Source organism: Eptatretus burgeri, chromosome 14 (assembly GCF_056783735.1).
Source record: "Eptatretus burgeri isolate ZD-2024b chromosome 14, Ebu_testis_v1, whole genome shotgun sequence".
NCBI classification, from domain to species: Eukaryota; Metazoa; Chordata; class Myxini; order Myxiniformes; family Myxinidae; genus Eptatretus; species Eptatretus burgeri.
Window position 1 is genome coordinate 26,405,147 of NC_140974.1, and position 17,752 is coordinate 26,422,898.

General features: G+C 44.1%; 1 protein-coding gene across 1 annotated transcript in view; it reads left to right on the forward strand.

The window, feature by feature from the left end:
* Window positions 1-17,752, forward strand: part of LOC147012838 (uncharacterized) — a 28,885-nt gene that overhangs the window by 9,573 nt on the left and 1,560 nt on the right. The window contains exons 5-13 of the mRNA XM_085853456.1: window positions 469-521; window positions 801-868; window positions 1,762-1,903; window positions 6,110-6,205; window positions 6,685-6,746; window positions 9,162-9,248; window positions 9,453-9,611; window positions 11,425-11,566; window positions 17,421-17,571. Coding sequence (XP_085709582.1) covers window positions 469-521; window positions 801-868; window positions 1,762-1,903; window positions 6,110-6,205; window positions 6,685-6,746; window positions 9,162-9,248; window positions 9,453-9,611; window positions 11,425-11,566; window positions 17,421-17,571 — 960 coding nt within the window. The remainder of the gene's footprint in view (window positions 1-468; window positions 522-800; window positions 869-1,761; window positions 1,904-6,109; window positions 6,206-6,684; window positions 6,747-9,161; window positions 9,249-9,452; window positions 9,612-11,424; window positions 11,567-17,420; window positions 17,572-17,752) is intronic.

Consider the following 17,752-nt stretch of genomic DNA (forward strand, 5'->3'; position numbering starts at 1 on the left):
CGTCCCTCGGATGAACCTTCAATTGGGTGTCCCGTCTGCCAGCATTAGTTGGTGGGCGTTAAAGATCCCACGGTGTCATTTGCGACTCGTAGGCGAGTTTTCACTGGCACAGTGAACCAATTACAAAATCATGCCTGAACTACTGTTCGGAAGGCAATGGAAAACCTCCCAATGTAACCCTTGCTCGGGAAGCTGTTTCAACAGCACTGAACCTGCCTCTGGGCTCCAGAATACTAATATGTATACTGTACTGTACTTGGTGCAACAATGAGTACCTGGATACATGTTATTGTGTTTGAAAAGCTGCCGTATTAAACGATTTTTCACTTTCAATGCGTCCCCTTGTCAAATCGAGAGAAAGTGGAACTCTTATTTCAGCGACATACGGTGTTTAAATGATCTGCTCATTACACTTGACACGTCATGATTACTCGTTCCTAACTGTGATGTTGTTCATTGTTTTTACAGCAAACCTGTTGATCAAGCAGGTCCTGAAAAGGGATCAAAGTCTGTCAGAAAAGGTGATTGTAGAAAAAGGAGAAATTAACATTTGTACCTTCATATATCTGAATACTTCTTGAAATGGATTGCATCCTTCCCTATGATGATTTGCTTTTTTTTTTGTTTCCTGTGTCGAGATTGCTGGAATACTGCAACGTAAACATGATAGGCAAAGTAGAACCTCTGTTGAGCTCCAATGAGCTGAGTGGGAATGCTATTGATTGTATTGTGATGATGAACATCGATTTCCCCACTTGATCTTTCTTATCCATGTTGATGAGTTGACCATGTACTTGTAGGAAAGATGGTGTCATCTCGTTACATGAAGGCTGCAGCTGATGTGGTGGTGAAGAGGCAGGTAAGACCGGTGAGTTGTAACGCTGATACTTCCAACATATTTCTCGAAACCTTCAGGATATTTGAGTAGTTCCATGAGGCTGTGGGAGTATTTATGCTTATCCTGGGTTTTGAGGGTTGTACCTCCGCTGCCAAAGGCATTATGTTTTTGGGTTGTCCATCCATGCATTCATGATCGATTTTTTCTTGCTGTGATAACATGTGAACCATTGAAGGGATTTGTTTTTTTTTTAGCCAACTTGGTACTAAGGTGTATTATGATCCAAAGATGAACTGATTAGATTTTGGGTTCATAGGTCATGTGACCTTGAGCTGAAAGTAGCAGATTCTAGTTACCATGATAACTTGTAAACCACTTAAGGGATTTTGACCAAACTTGGCATAACTATGGACTAATACAAAGACGACGTGATGAAATTTTGGGTTCGAAATGAAAGGCCTAAAGTCAAGTGCCCTTTAATTTAAAATCTGTGATTACTGCAATTACCGATGAACCACCCAATATATTGCAACCGTACGTGACACGTATGCACTGTAATACAAAGATGAACTGATTCAATTTTAGGTTGAACAGCTCAACAGTCAAAGGTCATGTGCCTTTTGAAAATAATCTTGTACACCATAACGTGAGTTGGAAGCATATGATCATATGATGTTGAGTCTCTCTGTGTGTGTGTCTCTCGCTCTCTCGCTCTCTCGCTCTCACGCTCTCTCGCTCTCACGCTCTCTCGCTCTCACGCTCTCTCGCTCTCACGCTCTCACGCTCTGTCTGTCTGTCTGTCTGTCTCTCTCACTCAATTTGTGCCAAATTGTATATTTTAGTTTATTTTATTTTAAAGGGTGTTATTGTGTTCCTACCGGCCATTCTATGATTGCTCATCTTTTGTGTCATTGTATGTGCAGTCGAGGAATCCTGCAGAAATGGAACATCTGCAAAGTAGCTTTTCTGCTGCTACTTTTGGGAGGAAATCTCAGACACCGTTTGGTGCTTCCAGCAAAAGCCGGATACCAGACAGTACTCCCAAACACATTGTTGCTCAACAAGGTAAATTAACGTGATAATTTCAGAATCATGTAAGTGTATACCTGTTTGTCTGTGTGTTTGTTTTTTTTGTTTTCAATAGATTTCTGAACTGCTGAATGGAATGAGATGAAAACAGGTGGTTGTACCTGGGGTGTGTATGCCAATAATTTATTGGGTTCCAATTATTTTTAGAAGTCGGTATTACAAGTCAGAACTAGAATGGCACTTGGTAGAGCCCATACCTCCACCAGGTTGAATAGTTTACGTTTTGTAACCCACTCTGCATCCTGACCTTAAACCAAAAATCCAATTGGCTTACACTTGTCACCTACCCAATGCATCCACCGAGTTTCATCCAAATCCGTCCGTAACTTTTTGAGATATTGTGCAAGTCATCGTTTTTGGCCCCATCTCCTAATGGTGAAGAATCACTTAAAAAACACGAGAAGGGCATTCGGTAGAGCGCATATCTCCGCCACGCAATGCCTGATCCACAAGAACATATCGGGCCCAATACATTTTTTTAAATACACAACATGGCCAAAAGTATGTGGACACCTGCTCGTCCAACATCTCATTCCAAAATCATGGGCATTAATATGGAGGTGGTTCCCCCTTTGATGCTATAACAGCCTCCACTGTTCTGGCAAGGCTTTCCACTAAATGTTGGAACATTGTTGTGGGGATTTGCTTCCATTCAGCCACAAGAGCACTAGTCAGGTCGGGCACTGATGTTGGGCGATTAGGTCTGGCTCGCTGTCAGCGTTCCAACTCATCCCAAAGGTGTTCGATGGGGTTGAGGTCAGGGCTCTGTGCAGGCCAGTGAAGTTCTTCCACCCCGATCTCACCAAACCATTTCTGTATGGACCTCGATTTGTGCACGGGGGCATTGTCATGCTGAAACAGGAAAGGGCCTTCCCCAAATTGTTGCTACAAAGTTGGAAACACAGAATCATCTAGAATGTCGTTTTATCCTGTAGCGTTAAGATTTCCCTTCACTGGAACTAAAGGGCCTTGCCTGAACCATGAAAAACAGCCCCAGACCATTATTCCTCTTCCCCCAAACTTTACAGTTGGCACTATGTATCCGGGCAGGTAGCGTTCTCCTGGCATCCGTCAAACCCAGATTTGTCAGTCGGACTGCCAGATGGTGAAGCATAATTCATCACTCCAGAGAACGTGTTTCCACTGCCCCAGAGTCCCATGGCGGTGAGCTTTACACCACTCCAGCCAATGCTTGGCATTACGCAAGGTGATCTTAGGCTTGTGTGCGGCTGCTCGGCCATGGAAACCCATTTTGTGAAGCTCTCCACGAACAGTATTTGTACTGACGTTGCTTCCAGAGTCAGTTTGCAACTCGATAGTGAGTGTTGCAACCGAAGACAGATGATTTTTTTCGCGCTTCAGCACTCGGCGGTCCCGTCTGTGAACTTGTGTGGCCTACCACTTCATGGCCGAGTCTTGGCGATCACCCTTCCCTTTCCAGAGAGGGACAACAAGGCCCTCTTCCAGTCAGTTGAGATGATGCCTGTGTTCCAGGCAGAGCACAGAACTGCATGCAATGACACGAGTGCAGCATTTCCACCAGCCTTGAGAAGTTCAGCGTGGATGCCACAGATCCCTGGAGCTTTACCCCATTTCAACCGGTTCACCGCAGCCTGTGTTTTCACAAGCGAACTTGATTGACTGTGGACCACAGTTGATTGGAGGGTCAGCAGCAGGGATTGTGTAACACCCCTGACGTCCAACTCGACAGCTGGTGGATCAGCCTGGTACAACCGCTCAAAGTAACTGGCCCAGCGGGCCTTCACTTCGGACTCCTCTTTCAAGAGCCTACCACCCTTTGCTCTAACTGCAGTACACGGAGGGATGGGCTTGGATGAACGCAATGCGTGAATTCCCCTGTAAGCTGGATGTAACCTTTTCCAAGGGGGTGGTAGGAAAGTTCAGACAATAGAGGTATGCACACTCCCCTCTGAGTTTTCTAGCCTGGATTCACATCCTGACCCTGTGCTAAACTGCCATCTTGGTGTTTTCACAGGCAGGATGATTCATCAAAGTGTTTGCCGTCTGCCAGCATTTGTTGGTCGACGTTAAAGATCCACCAGTATGCTTTGCAAAGAGGATGCAAGCTCTCGCTGGCACCATGAATGAATCCCAATTTTTTGCTCTAACCTACAGGGGGCACTGCATCAGCAGCAACACAATGCCCCTCCCCGCATCCGCAGCCCCAGCAAATGATGTTAACCACAGTGATGTACTGCATGTGATAGAATAAGAATACGAATCTTCTCTGAAGTGGAATTGTTTCTGAACATGCTTATCATGTTCCAGGTAAAGTTGAGGTTCCGTTGCTCTTGAGTCTCGATCTTTGTGTCTTTGTGGATCTCAGTGGATCAAAACACTGTCCCGGTTTTTGTTTAATGGAGATACTACCTTTTGTTACAACATCCACAAATATGCAGAACAGTTTTCTTTTGCAAGATTCCCTCTACACGATACAATGTATGGTGCCAACAAATGCTGCTTTCAATGACAGTACAGTAAACCCTCCAATATCGCGGGTTCTTATATAATGGGTTTCTAACAATCATGGGCAACCTATTGTGTTCTGATTTCGTGATCGCGGTCTTCAATTTCAGCCGATCACAGTTTTTGAGCTAACAGCTCCACACATGTTGATGTATGTATATATATATGTCCAGTCAACCCCCGCTTTATCGCGGTTCATCGTGGGTTTTCCCTTGGAACGTAACTTTTTTTCTGCGGTTTCCCCCGGTATATCACGGTAATATATAAATTAGTTCAGCAATAAATTATCATGCGTGGTGCTCGACCAGTCACACACCACACGAGACAGTTTCGCTTGTGAACTTTGAATATTTTCTACGTTTTTTTTCTCCAAGCCCCACGATACCGCCCAAACGCCCTGCACCTTCCTAGGCTTCTGTCAAGGAACCGAAGCGCCAGAGGAAGGTCCTGACGCTCCAGGAGAAGGTTAAGGTGCTCGATATGCTTCGGGAAGGAAAAAGGTTTGCCGCCGTTGGACGAGCACTGCTCGTACCCAGCACCTCAAAACCGACCAGACCAGATGAGTCAATCTCCAGCACCTCAAACCCAATCACCGCCAAACCGACCAGATGAGTCGATCTCTGGCACCTCAAACCCAATCACTGCCAAACCGACCAGACCAGACGAGTCTATCTCAGGCACCTCAAACCCGATCACTCCCAAACCGACCAGACCAGACGAGTCGATTATTTTTATTTTTTTTCGGGGGAGGCGTCCATTTATCGCGGATTTTCGCTTAGCGCGGGGAAGTTTGGAACGTAACCCCCGTGAGAAACGGGGGATTACTGTATATGTATGTATATGTATGTATATATGTATATATATATGTATGTATATATGTATGTATATATATGTATGATGTATATATATGTATATATATGTATATATATATGTATATGTATATGTATATATATATATATATGTATATGTATGTACGTATCATTATAGATTTCTGAACATTCCTATAGCTTTTAATCCTCAATTTTCCATTACGTTATCTACTATACTAAAAAAATAGAATATGTTTGTTTGTTCGTCCGTCCTTTATAGGCGGCCGAACCATTGGATGGAATGAGATGAAACTTGGCATGAGTGATCCTTGGGACATGAGAACGGACATGGGGGGGGGGGGGGGTCAAGTCAAAGGTCACGGGGTCAAGGTCACCGGGTAACTTCAATTTCTCAATTTCATCCGATTGAGACGGAACCAACGCCATTTGACAGATAATCAAATTTAAATGACACAGTTGATTGACGACATTCACTTCCGACTTCCGGTTTTCGAGTTATGACGTCCTAAATTGACTAAAACGTCAATTTTTCATGTTTGTCCTTTATAGATGGCCAAACCGTTGGATACAATGAGATACCTAAGCTGTTGGGGTTAGGGTTAGTTGTTAGGGTTATCTAACCCCAACCCCAACACTGCCTTTCCATTCCCTCCCCTCATTCCCCCCCCCACCCTACGGGCAGGTACTGTCGAGTTCGTTCTAAAATCTTAATTATACATTTCTCCCAAATGTGTAATTATATATATATATATATATATATATATATATATATATATATATATATATATATATATATATATATATATATATTTACATACACATATACACACACATTTCTCAATGCGGTGTTTTTGTGTCTCGACAGGACTGCCTGATTGGACTTTCCTCTCAAGCTCCTTGGCCTCTGGTTTGACTCGCTCCATGCCAAGATGGGATGTATCTTCTGTTTTACCCACTTTGTGTAGGTTGCTCATCACCCATGTCATCTCACTGTTTTACACCCTTGGGTACCTTATCATTTGCTCTTGCTTGTCACTTATTAAGATTAGTGAAGAACCTGTCCTTACAGATGGGTTATTTTCCCCAGTTTTGTTCGACTTATAATACTCCCTCCTACCGGAAGCACTGCTATATCAAACATATTTACGCAGAGAGAATTGTGTTCTTCCCCCACCCTTAATCCCCGGAACCATGAAAATATTCACCATCCAATACCTTCCTGGACACATTCTGGGTAGAACCATCAGTTTTCAATTTACTCTGTCCAGCGGGTTAGGAATGCATCAAAATTAAGCAAACCAACATAAAAACAAACATTTTTGAATTTGTGTGATAAAGGGGTAGGGGGGGGGGCGGGAGGTTGGTATATGGATACATTTATGGCTTGTGTTGAGTGTGACAAATGGCATAAATGAAACGCCCACCCTCACCCCCCCGTAGGCGAGAGTGAGCTTACAAGTGAGGCACTGTTTGAAGCTGATGATCCAAACGAAATTCCCAAGGTGAGATGGTTAAATTGGTATTGCTGCTTCAGCCAGAATCCATTAATGACACAGAGGGAGGGGGGAGGGTTCAGGTGTCAATACCCCTCCTCCAGCCCCCAACACATGCTCTATAATTCTGATCAAAATATTGAATCTTAAAAATGAGCAAGTTATTGGACTAGATGGGGATGGTGGGGAAGGGTAAGGGGGGGGGGGAGTGAGTGACGTCCCTGTGCTTGCCCCACTATAAACCTGCCCTGGTCTGCTTCTGGTGTTCTGACCGGCCACACCAGTACAGTAATAACAAGAAAAAGAGCAATCAGAGATTGCAGACCCTCACCAGGACTTGTTTTGTGTGGTGTTTGTGTTGCTTTCTGTGGTGTATTTTATGTGGCGTTTGCAAAGTTTTGTGTGGTGTTTGTGTACTGGTGTGTTACAGAATAAGACGTAATTAGAACTGCCACTTTATAACTGCTGGCAGTGATGACCGGGTACGACGTCCCGCTTTGATTGGACACCTGACCCTGACCCTGACCCATGACATTATTATTCAATTGAATTCAGAATGGGATTACAATAAATTCAATTCAAATCAAATGGAAGACCAAATAGGTGCAGTCATGCATTGGAGTCATCAGAAGGAACCCAAATAAGGAAAAAGCAAAGATGAAGTCCTCAGGAGGAACCTGGATAGGATTCACATTTCAGCTGCTACTCCTCTACCCTCAAAGCCATCCAGGCACAGCCAAGTGAGCCTTAGTCAAAAACAAATTTTTTTTTTAAAAGAACCCAGATCAAAAAAAACAAAACAATTCTGCATGCCAGAGCATGCGTCTGATTAGGTTTAATTATTATTTAATTTATATTAGGGAAAACATGTATTCCCCATCACGACGAGAACATAATTGTGAAGTTTCACTTCGATTGATTGAGTGGTTCCAGAGAAACATTTATTATTTTGATTCAATCCTATATTGCTGCCAACCCGTGACATCAATTATTCCTTAACAACTTGTACACCCATAGCTTGGGGAACACATGTGTGATGTTTCCCCTCGATCTGTCCAGCCATTCTGGAGATTATTATTATTTTTTTTTTATAGGTTTTAGGGTCACTCCAATATGGCTGCCAAACCATGTGACCTATGATATGTGTGAACGTTTTGTTCCTCATAGATACGTGCTCAGATGTGTGAAGTTTCACCTCAATCTGTTCAGCCGTTTCAGACATCTTTGAAGGTTTAAAAAAATATGGCTGCCGAACCACGTGACTGATCATCAATTTTTTTCTGTGTACCAATTTATCCTGAGATGACCCTCAATTTTTCATAATGATTGGATGTAGGATGCAATTATGGATGCAATTATGATGTCATAACGAAGGCACCAATGACGTCATAAAATATATACCACTTATTCACCATGAGGAGTACTTGCTGTGTGCCAAGTATCAATTATTTCCTTGGTGCGGTTTCAGAGATAGAGGTCCAAAGTTTTTCGTTTTTTCCAACATGGCTGCCACACCATGCGACCTATGACATCATAATTATCATTAAAACATGATACATTAGTTACGACGGTGAAAAATTTGTTTCGATCCGACAAGTGGTTACAGAGAAAAACACTCATTTTCTGTGTGGATAAACAAAAAGACAAACGGACAAAGAAACGGAACCAAATGCAATACCCTCTCCTCTGGCGAGGCGATTTAACCAAGTTATTTACATCCAGCAATCCATTGTTCATGTGGAATATTGGATTTGCTGTACATGAATGTAAAGGTCACACTTTAGTGCGGTATACTACTGACTGGCCTTTTTCAGTCTCCGGCCTTTCTTCGTGTCCAACACCAATAGGATGACCGTTCGAAAAAGCACACAAAACGGAAGCATTTAATTCTGAAATTCGTTGGAATCTCGCTTCAACCATAAAATCAATTTTTAAAATATTTGGACTTTGTTGGCCAACAGGCCCCCATTGAATGGTCCTTTCCATCCCATTGTGTACAAAGGGCCAGCAGCATCATAAACGAAATCACAAGTCCAAAGGAAATGGCAATAGTGCCTGCATGAGGTTGTTGTGCTTTGACCTTGTGACCATGTGTGAGGTTGTACTAAACCATCTGAGAGAGAATTTGCAAGATCCTCAGGTTTGGGGATACAGAGTCGTTTGATTATTGAATAAGATTGAGCGTTGCAGATCCATCATCTGAAGAACAAGGATGTTGGAATGAACGTGTGGGCTCAGATGGGAATCAAATGGGATAACCAAACAGATGTTGCACTTTTTATTGTTTACCTAATATAAAGTGGACTGTGTGCAGTTTAATTACAATTCTGCTCATTACACGTCAAATGTCAAGCATGTGTTTTACTATAAAGTTTGTGCTCCATCGTGATGATCATCGACGCGTGTTTGTGTTTCTCTGGTGAGGTGAAGACCTCTGCTGTTCCTGTCACAGAAGAGGATCTGAAGCTCCTGCACACGGATTATCTGATGTCTCACTACGCCGAGATGCAGGTGTGATGCAGACCAGCCCGGCACTGCCATGGCAGTTCAGCCTTTACTTGCTAAACTCGAAGCAAACTTCGAACATTGATGTTTTTCTCCACCAAGGCCCCTTGACCTCCCATGTTGATCCTCAGTGGGTGACCTTTCACTTTAAGCCACACACACAGTAGTTTTGGCCTAAACGTCGATGTACATTACGCTTTTTATTTGCAGATGCAGGACTTGTCCCGGCGAATGAATCACGAAATGCGTTCTGCGTTGGTGGCCGTCTGGCAACAAAAGCAGGAAGCCTTGATGGAAAAGCATCGACTCGAGTTATTGTTGCAGCGAATAAAACAGGACCAACATCAGTATGCCGCTCTGACTGCCGAGGTTGCACTTTTTTATTTTAAAATAAATGTTCTAGGCTCATGGAAGAGCTATGACGCACAAAATCGGGACACAACACAACAAAGAGAACGGCAGAAGAAAGGGGAAATGCCAACAGCAAGGCGGAGGGAGAAAGTAGATGGAGATGGACAAACAAGGGATGCAGGTAACAATGATGGGTAAGGGAGAAAGTAAAGGGTGGACAAGATGGATAAATCAACAAAATTTTGGGAGGGGTGGTTAAACGGGTCTGGAAAACATCATGATTTTGGATGGGGGATGACTTGAGATGGGGGTGAACAGCTGTCTTGAAGACCTAGAGGAAAGAATGAGATTGAAGAGAGTATGGAAGGTGGTTCCACAGTTGGCAAAAAAGAGGAATAAATGAGTGGAGGTGAGCAATTATTTTGGATTTAGGTCGTTTCACCAGGAGGTGTGTCTTGGAGCTGGTGGACCGTGCGTGCCCTGCAAAAACCTGGGGGGGGGGGACGAAGCATGGAAGGAGCAGAGGATTGAAAGACATGTTTCAAGTGTTTGACCAGTTTGTGATTTTTGTTAAGGCCTGAAGAGAGGGAAGAGGCTGCTACCTGTCTGCAGGATGAGGAATGTCACGGCAGAGGGTGGAACCATCTCAGCAAATAGATGGAGGATTTTGTAGAGTCGGACAGATCATTAATGAAGATCAGGAATAGGACTGGGCTCAGAACACTGCCTTGGGGCATGCCAGCCTTGACAGGGAGAGGAGATGAATGGATTCCATTGAGTGCCACACTTTGGCTATGAGAGTAGAGGAAATAAGTAAGGGATGTGTGGAGTTAGTCTTGTATGCCATAAGCAGAGAGTTTGGAGAGCAAGGCAGGATTCCCGTTTCAAAAGCACGAGATATGTCGAGAGAGACGGCCCTGATCTCAAGTCTGACATTGAGGGCCTCCATGCATTGTTAGGTGTGTCTTGGAGCAGCATGTCTAAGGTGGGGTGACCTGGTCTGAATCCAAATTGGTTATCGGAGATGAGGTTGTTGGGTAAAAGGAAGGATTTCATATCAACTGCGTTGAAAGTTTATACAACCTTGCTGATTGGAAGGAAGCTGATAGATCTGAAGTTCAGGGGATCAGTTTTTGCACCTTTTTAATGCAATTTTTGCAGTGATTTTAGATTATTTCCAAATAGACTGAAGATAATCTCGTGAAAATGGCGGCAGAGAGAGCATGTGTAAGAGCAGGAGAACAGGTTTTTATGACTCGCGAGCTGATTCTGTCCATTCCAGTTGCAGAGTCGAGAGTTAAACCTTCTCCACCTTCTAAGCTGCAAAAGGCACAGAGTCCAGGAGCAGTTGGGTACGACTGGGAAGGATGGATACTGAGAGCGAGGGGTTGGGGACACAAGATTTGGAAGCAAACACGGAATTGAAACATTCTCGAGTCGACCACCATGTGTGTATCATGGTTAGACAATATGCGCAACAGGGTGGTGGGGATCCCTCCAAATGTCATTGTGAAGAAAATGTATTTTTATTGATGATTTGATAATGGTAGTTTTCCTTCGAGTATCTTGTGTCCGGTTTGGAATTTAAACCTTCATTATTGGTGCCTCAGCTGCATTTGAACCCACAACTTCTGGTGAAGACACTGCTCTGCTGGTGATGTGTCCTCACCATGAGAACACCAGACCTGAAATGTGGAATGAATGGCAGTTTGTGCATAAATTGATTTTTATCTTGCCAAAACGAAGTTTTTACAAGATATGTTAGCCAGCCTGTATGTTTTTTTTTTTTCTTTTTTTGACGTGCATGAAACTCGTTTTATTTTCATTCCAGAAAGCCTTTTTGACGGAACAATTGAAGAGTTTTGAGGACGGGTTTATCGCCACATTTACCGAGTGTGGACGCGCTTTGGAGACTGCAAGTCGCTCCTTACCCACTCGTAACCTCCACGGTTCTGAGGAACCTTGCTATACTGGTGAGGAATTGCTGTCGTGGAGAACCTTGGGAATGGTCTACTTATTATGAAAGCAAGTACGGGGTTGGGAGTGAGGACATAGTATTGAAATGGGAATGTGAGGGTGAAAAACGGCAAAAAGGAAAGGTTTGAATTAAGATGGTACTGTATATAGGATAAGGGGAGGGTGGCTCAAAGATTTTCCGTAATAGGTATGTAAAGAGATTCGTTTAACCCTCCAATGACCAAGGGATACTATGTCCCTTAACTCTAAATTGGTGTATTTACAATATTTTCCCTGCAAATTTAGATTAATTTGTTTGTACATTGGTAAACATTGTAGCCAACAATGGGTAAGAGCCTTTCGTAGTTTCCATCATTTGAAGCTCACCTGGATTTTAGTCTGACCACGATCAAGCATTTTGCAATCGAGCAGTGTCTGAAGGTGAGTGAGTGAATCAGTCCATATTGCTTGAACCAAACGTATGATTTTGATGAAACTTGGCCACAAGCTTCATATCTGACATCCAGCGAAGTTTTATTCACCGTATCAACATCTGCGCTCATTAAGGGGATTTAGGGGGTGGGTGGGGCGGGGGGGGGTTAACCATCAAAATTGATATTTGCTCTCCGAAACCACACACAATTTCAATGAATCTTCACCCCGACCTTCATCACCCATTATGTACCAAAGTTTGTTCACAGCAGAAAAAAAAATCAGGATTTATGGGGGCTTGCGGGGAAGGGGGGCCCGCATTATTGTTCATGCACAGCCGAAGGGGTACATCGATGAGGGAGGGACTGGTCCAGGACTGGGTGTGCACTGACTGGGGTAGTAGGTAATGGTGGTCTCACCCGACAATGGAGCATGCTAGGCCTGGACGCGTTCATTTGTCACAAGACTGACACCAAAGCGCTGCTCCGTCGGACCAACACCGATCTCGTCATCACTCCTGCAGCCCCTTGATGTGTCCATCAACAAGCCGTTCAAGGATGGGTTACGTCGCTGCTGGTCCGACTGGATGAGTGGGGAGAAGACCTCCACCAAGAGTGGGAGGATGAGAAAGGTCGACCTTCTGGATCATCAAGTGATGGGAGGAGATACCGTCGGACATCATCAAGCGAGCATTTCTGAAATGCTGTATCTTCAACAATATGGACGGCAGAGGATGACATCATTTTGGAGGAGGAGGCTGCAAATGACGGTGACAGCGATGGGGACTTGCTCTACCCTGATTCGAACAAGGACTTACGTGCCGTCTTCGACAAGGAAAGCATTGACGAGGATTTCCTCGGGTTTAGTTGTAAAGCTTCGTCAAACCCAAACGGCCCTTTTCAGGGCCACAGATCCACAAGAAATATGAATGATATGGGTAAGAATCCCTTTTCTTCCCTTTTCTAGTACAAAAAAACCAAAAAAAACCCTGTTTATGATGTTAAAAAATAAGAAAGAAAAATAAAAACTTCTTGGTATCCTCTCCTCTCTTTCCAACTTTTTGAAAATAAGAATAAGAATGTTGGACTAAATTAAGTTGACATGGGAGTAAGCATGTTGATACCTCCGTCACTTTGTTCTGTACAAAGTTAATGTACAAATGTATTCAGATGTGTTGTTGTTCGTCTTTCAGCTGCTCCCGTTAGGGGTCGCCACAGCGGATCATCCGTTATGATCCGCATACTGATTTGGCAGAGGTTTTACGCCGGATGCCCTTCCTGACGCAACCCTGGTCGCCTCTTACGACACAGGGATATGGATTGGGTTTCGCCATGATTCCGGGCTGCCCTACACCCTCTCATAGCGCGGCCCAGTGCAGAGCACCTGTCCTCAAGCGATCCTCCAACCCAAGCCTCCGAGTAGCCGGATTACAGGCGCACGCCACTACGCCCGGTGTACAAATGTATTCAGATCTAGATGAGAAAATATAATGATTAATATATTCATTTCTTTTGAGACTGAAAAACAGGAGTGCAGTTGATGCACTGGAAAATACCATAATAAAATTGGACTTTAATCTGAAAATTATTTTCAAAATACTTGTGGTCCTCAAAGGGTTAAGACTTGCTTTCTTTGTTACCTTTTTACTGAGAGTGGAAGAGATTCGGGAGTTAAAGGGACTGTTTCGAAGTTTGATTGACATTGTGGTTTGTCTACACCTTGGTTTTTCAAACCCGGGGGCGTGACCCCAAGTGGGGTCGCCGAGCAAATTTTGTGGGGTCGTGGGCGTCCGCTTGCAACGAAAAAAAATTGTCGATTTTCGATCGGTGTTCGCTTTTACGGGATGTAATATAAACGGTTCGTTCAAAGTATGGGAACTGGCGCAACATGATGCTTGGAATGGGATCCAGCCGATGCCCGGGCTCGCTGAAGGGCGGTTCATTTTGGCGGGAAATTAGTGGTTTGATCCACGGCCTCTCAGACTCTGACTCTATCATTAACGTCCATTCACGTCTCCACGTACGACTCGAAACCTTATTTGTGATGGCAGCACCGGCCACCAGCAAATCTCGAACATTCTTACCAGGATAAATTTCTGGACCTTGGATTATACTACGTGGTGGATGAAAGTGGAGCACAGAGGCCTCAGTGTGTGATTTGTTTCGAAGTGCTTTCTACAGAGTCCATGAAACAAAATAAGTTGCAGAGGCATTTGACTACAAAACATGCACCTTATCAGGATAAGGAGAGAGCGTTCTTTGAGAGGAAATTTCTTGCACTCAAGAATACGCGTCTTGACAGAGAGGGTACATGCCATCAGACCAATTAGAGGCCTCGTATCGAGTGTCACTCCATGTTGCCAAGACTAAAAAGCCTCACTCCATTGCGGAAGAACTCGTGCTGCGATGTGCAAAGGACATGGTATCTCTGATGGTTAGGGAGGAAGCGGTAAAGAAACTGGCAGTTTTTCTCCCTCTCTGACAACACCATCCAATGCAGAATTGAAGATATGAGTCTGGACGTAATGGCTCAGGTCGTACAGAAGATCAAGGAATCGCCGTGGCACGCCATATAGTTGGATGAGTCCACTGATATCGCATCGTACGCACAACTCATCGTCTGGGTCTGCTTCATCAAGGCTGATAACTTTGTCGATGAGCCTCTGCTCATCAAACCATTGGAGGCCACCACCAAAGGCGAGGACATTTTTGAGAAAGTAGAGCAGTTTTATCGTGACCATGATCTGGACTTCGGAAAGTTGCTCGGTTCTACAACAGACGGCGTGCCAGCAATGTTAGGAGTGCGTTCTGGATTCAAGGCTAAATTGCTTGAGGTGGCTCCCCAGACCTCCATGGTACACTGCATGATTCACCGAGAAGCGCTCGCCTCTCGTACTTTGCCAGAAACCTTGCAGAGCGTGCGCTCAGAAGTCGTAAAAATGGTGAATCACATCAAATCGAGCGCCCTCAACACTGGGTTATTCAGGCTATTCTGCCAGGAGATGGACGCCGACGATAAGAATTTACGATTCTACACTCAAGTCAGATGGTTATCTCGAGGAAACCTTCTTCTGCGCGTTTACGAACACAAAGATGAACTGAAGGAGTTCCTACGCACACAAAGGAAAACGGCATGGGTAGCGTTGCTTGAGTCGGACTCTTGGCTGTCAGAACTGTGCTATCTTGTTGACATCTTTGAACGTCTCGATGTCCTCAACCGCTCCCTCCAAGGCAAAGACGCCAACCTTATGATTTTTCACGACAAAATGAGCAGATTTCTGGTGACTCTAAAATTGCTGGCAGACAAAGCAGCTGTTAAGCGCTTCAGCCTTTCCCCCCCCGTCTGGTGGAGCATCTAACGACCTGCCAGTACGATGATACTGAGCTCGACAGTCTTTCTGGGGAGATAGCACGTCACCTTCGTTCGCTCATTGAACAGTTCGAACACTATTTCCATGAGCTGGATGTGCAGTCCTTTTCTGTGGTTCGGGACCCTTTCACGGCTCCACTGGACTCGATTGCTGATGAAGATGATACAGCACAGGAAGAGCTTTTACAGCTCCAGCAGGATTCAGGAGTGCAGGCTCTTGCACGGACGAATTCGTTGTCGACATTCTGGTGCAAAATGCTGCCTTCGTACCCGACCCTGTCACGGCACGCCATTAAGGTTCTCATGCCATATCCTTCATCATACTTTTGTGAACAGTCGTTCTCCACCATGGTGGTGATAACAAAGTACAGAAATCGCCTAGAAATGGAGCATGATATGATCCTGGCATTGTCATCTACTTCTCCATGAATAGAGAAGTTGGTTTCTGAAAAACAGGCTCATCCTTCTCACTGATATATCTAAATATCATTGGGACTAAACTTCTGAAATAAACTAAACTACCTATTTGGATACTGTCGGCTATTCTCCGTTTACTCGTCTATGAAAACATGACGATGGTGAATAAAGTAAACAGTAAATGTTCTTGTGTCTTATGAAATCTTATCTTGTATATTATGAATTGGGTTTTGAATATTTTGGGTCGCGCGATGTAGAGAGGTTCTGAAATTGGGTCGCCACTAAAATAGGTTTGAAAACCACTGGTCTACACTGTAGATGAAAATTCAGGGTCTTGTTTGTATGTCCTGAATGTGATCCAGTTGTTTTCCCACATTGTTAAATCTATATAAAGCCTCCATATGGCCTGCTCTGGAATATTGTTCCTCGGTCTGGGTTGTTGGACCTATTTTTCATCTTTCTCCTTGACAGCATCCAATAACATGCTATCAATCTGCTGGGGCATGATTCGGCATCGTCGTTGGAACCTCTTTCCAGCCGGCGTTCTGTATCTACTTGAAGTCTCTTACACATATATTATGATGAAAGGTGCTCTGGATGTCTCTCCTCCGTTGATCCCCTGACCATACCTTGACGTTCAATGCCTTTTTCAGCTTCTTCACACCCTTGTACTGTATATTCCATTCCATCTCTAAAACTCACCTTATATATGTAGCCTTTCCCTGGAGGGACCTTTAACCTTGTGAAGGGCGAGCTCAGTTAAAAAAGATATATCAAAAAATGGCTCTGCGTTTCCAAAGGTGTGGTTGGACAGCCCTGCGTTTGATTGTACCAATGGGGTGTGTGTTAATTTATTTTAACGGTAATATCAAGCTGAATGGAGCTTGTTTATATATCAATCATAGAGTTTAGATATTGGTCGACATCATTGTACTTCGACACAATTTTGAAGGACACCATTAGACAATGGACAAACAGATGATGTAATATGGAATTTGAATCTTCTTCGTTTGTATGCAGCACGATGCTGCGAGGTAGCATCATTGGCTGAGGCTGAGGGTGTGTTTCTGATGAAATGCCCTCTGCTGGTCAGGGCAGGAACTTGTAATGGTGCCGGTGATAGCTTGCCGAAACTTCGCAAAGGATATCATGGGATCTTTAATGTCCACCAACTAATGTTGGCAGATGGGACGCCCATTTAACGTCGATCCGAAGGACGACACATTGATGAATCGTCCTGTCCTGTCTGTGAAACACTGGAATGACAGTTTATCGCTATAATCAGGGTTCAAACTCTGACTAGAGGTGAGTGTGTGTACCTCAAGGCCATCCTGCAGCCCCCCTGAGGCATAAGAGTTTGAAAAGGTATTTGATGTTGCAAAACATGAGAATGCTCTTTCTTATTTACTCCATTTGAGTTGGGGTGGGAGTGGGGGCGGGGGGGGGGCTCCTATGATGGGCACTGTGGGTTGTGCTTTTTCTAAACTTATGAATGAAATTACATGATGGGGTTCCTAACAGCAACACAGTGAAACATGATAAATATTTTGTGAAACGTTTTTGTTGTTTAATATTTGTTTTTAATTTTGCATCAACATGGAGATCAATTGTAAAGGTTTGGCTGTATGAGCTTAGAGAGATGTATGTGTACAGAGCGTCTTCGGGAGCAGCTCGATGTGGTTATGAACGAGTCTGAACTGTTAAAGAATGAACTCTCATCCCGTCTGACTGGCCTGCAACCAGTCACCAACGCCGCCTCCCAGCTCCGGCAAACTACCTCTTTGCTCGTCGCTGAGGTACCCAGGTAAGTTCGAATTCCATTTGTGCAGGGTTCTTCCCATCCTCCGATTTCTCATCTGTAGTCGCATTTGTATATTTGCTCAACCCACCTGCATAGCTTTGATTACCATTTCATTAAAAGGGAGTTCCAGGATCACTGCTCGCCTCCACTCATTCGTTTTTCTTTTTTTCTTGTCTGTGGAACC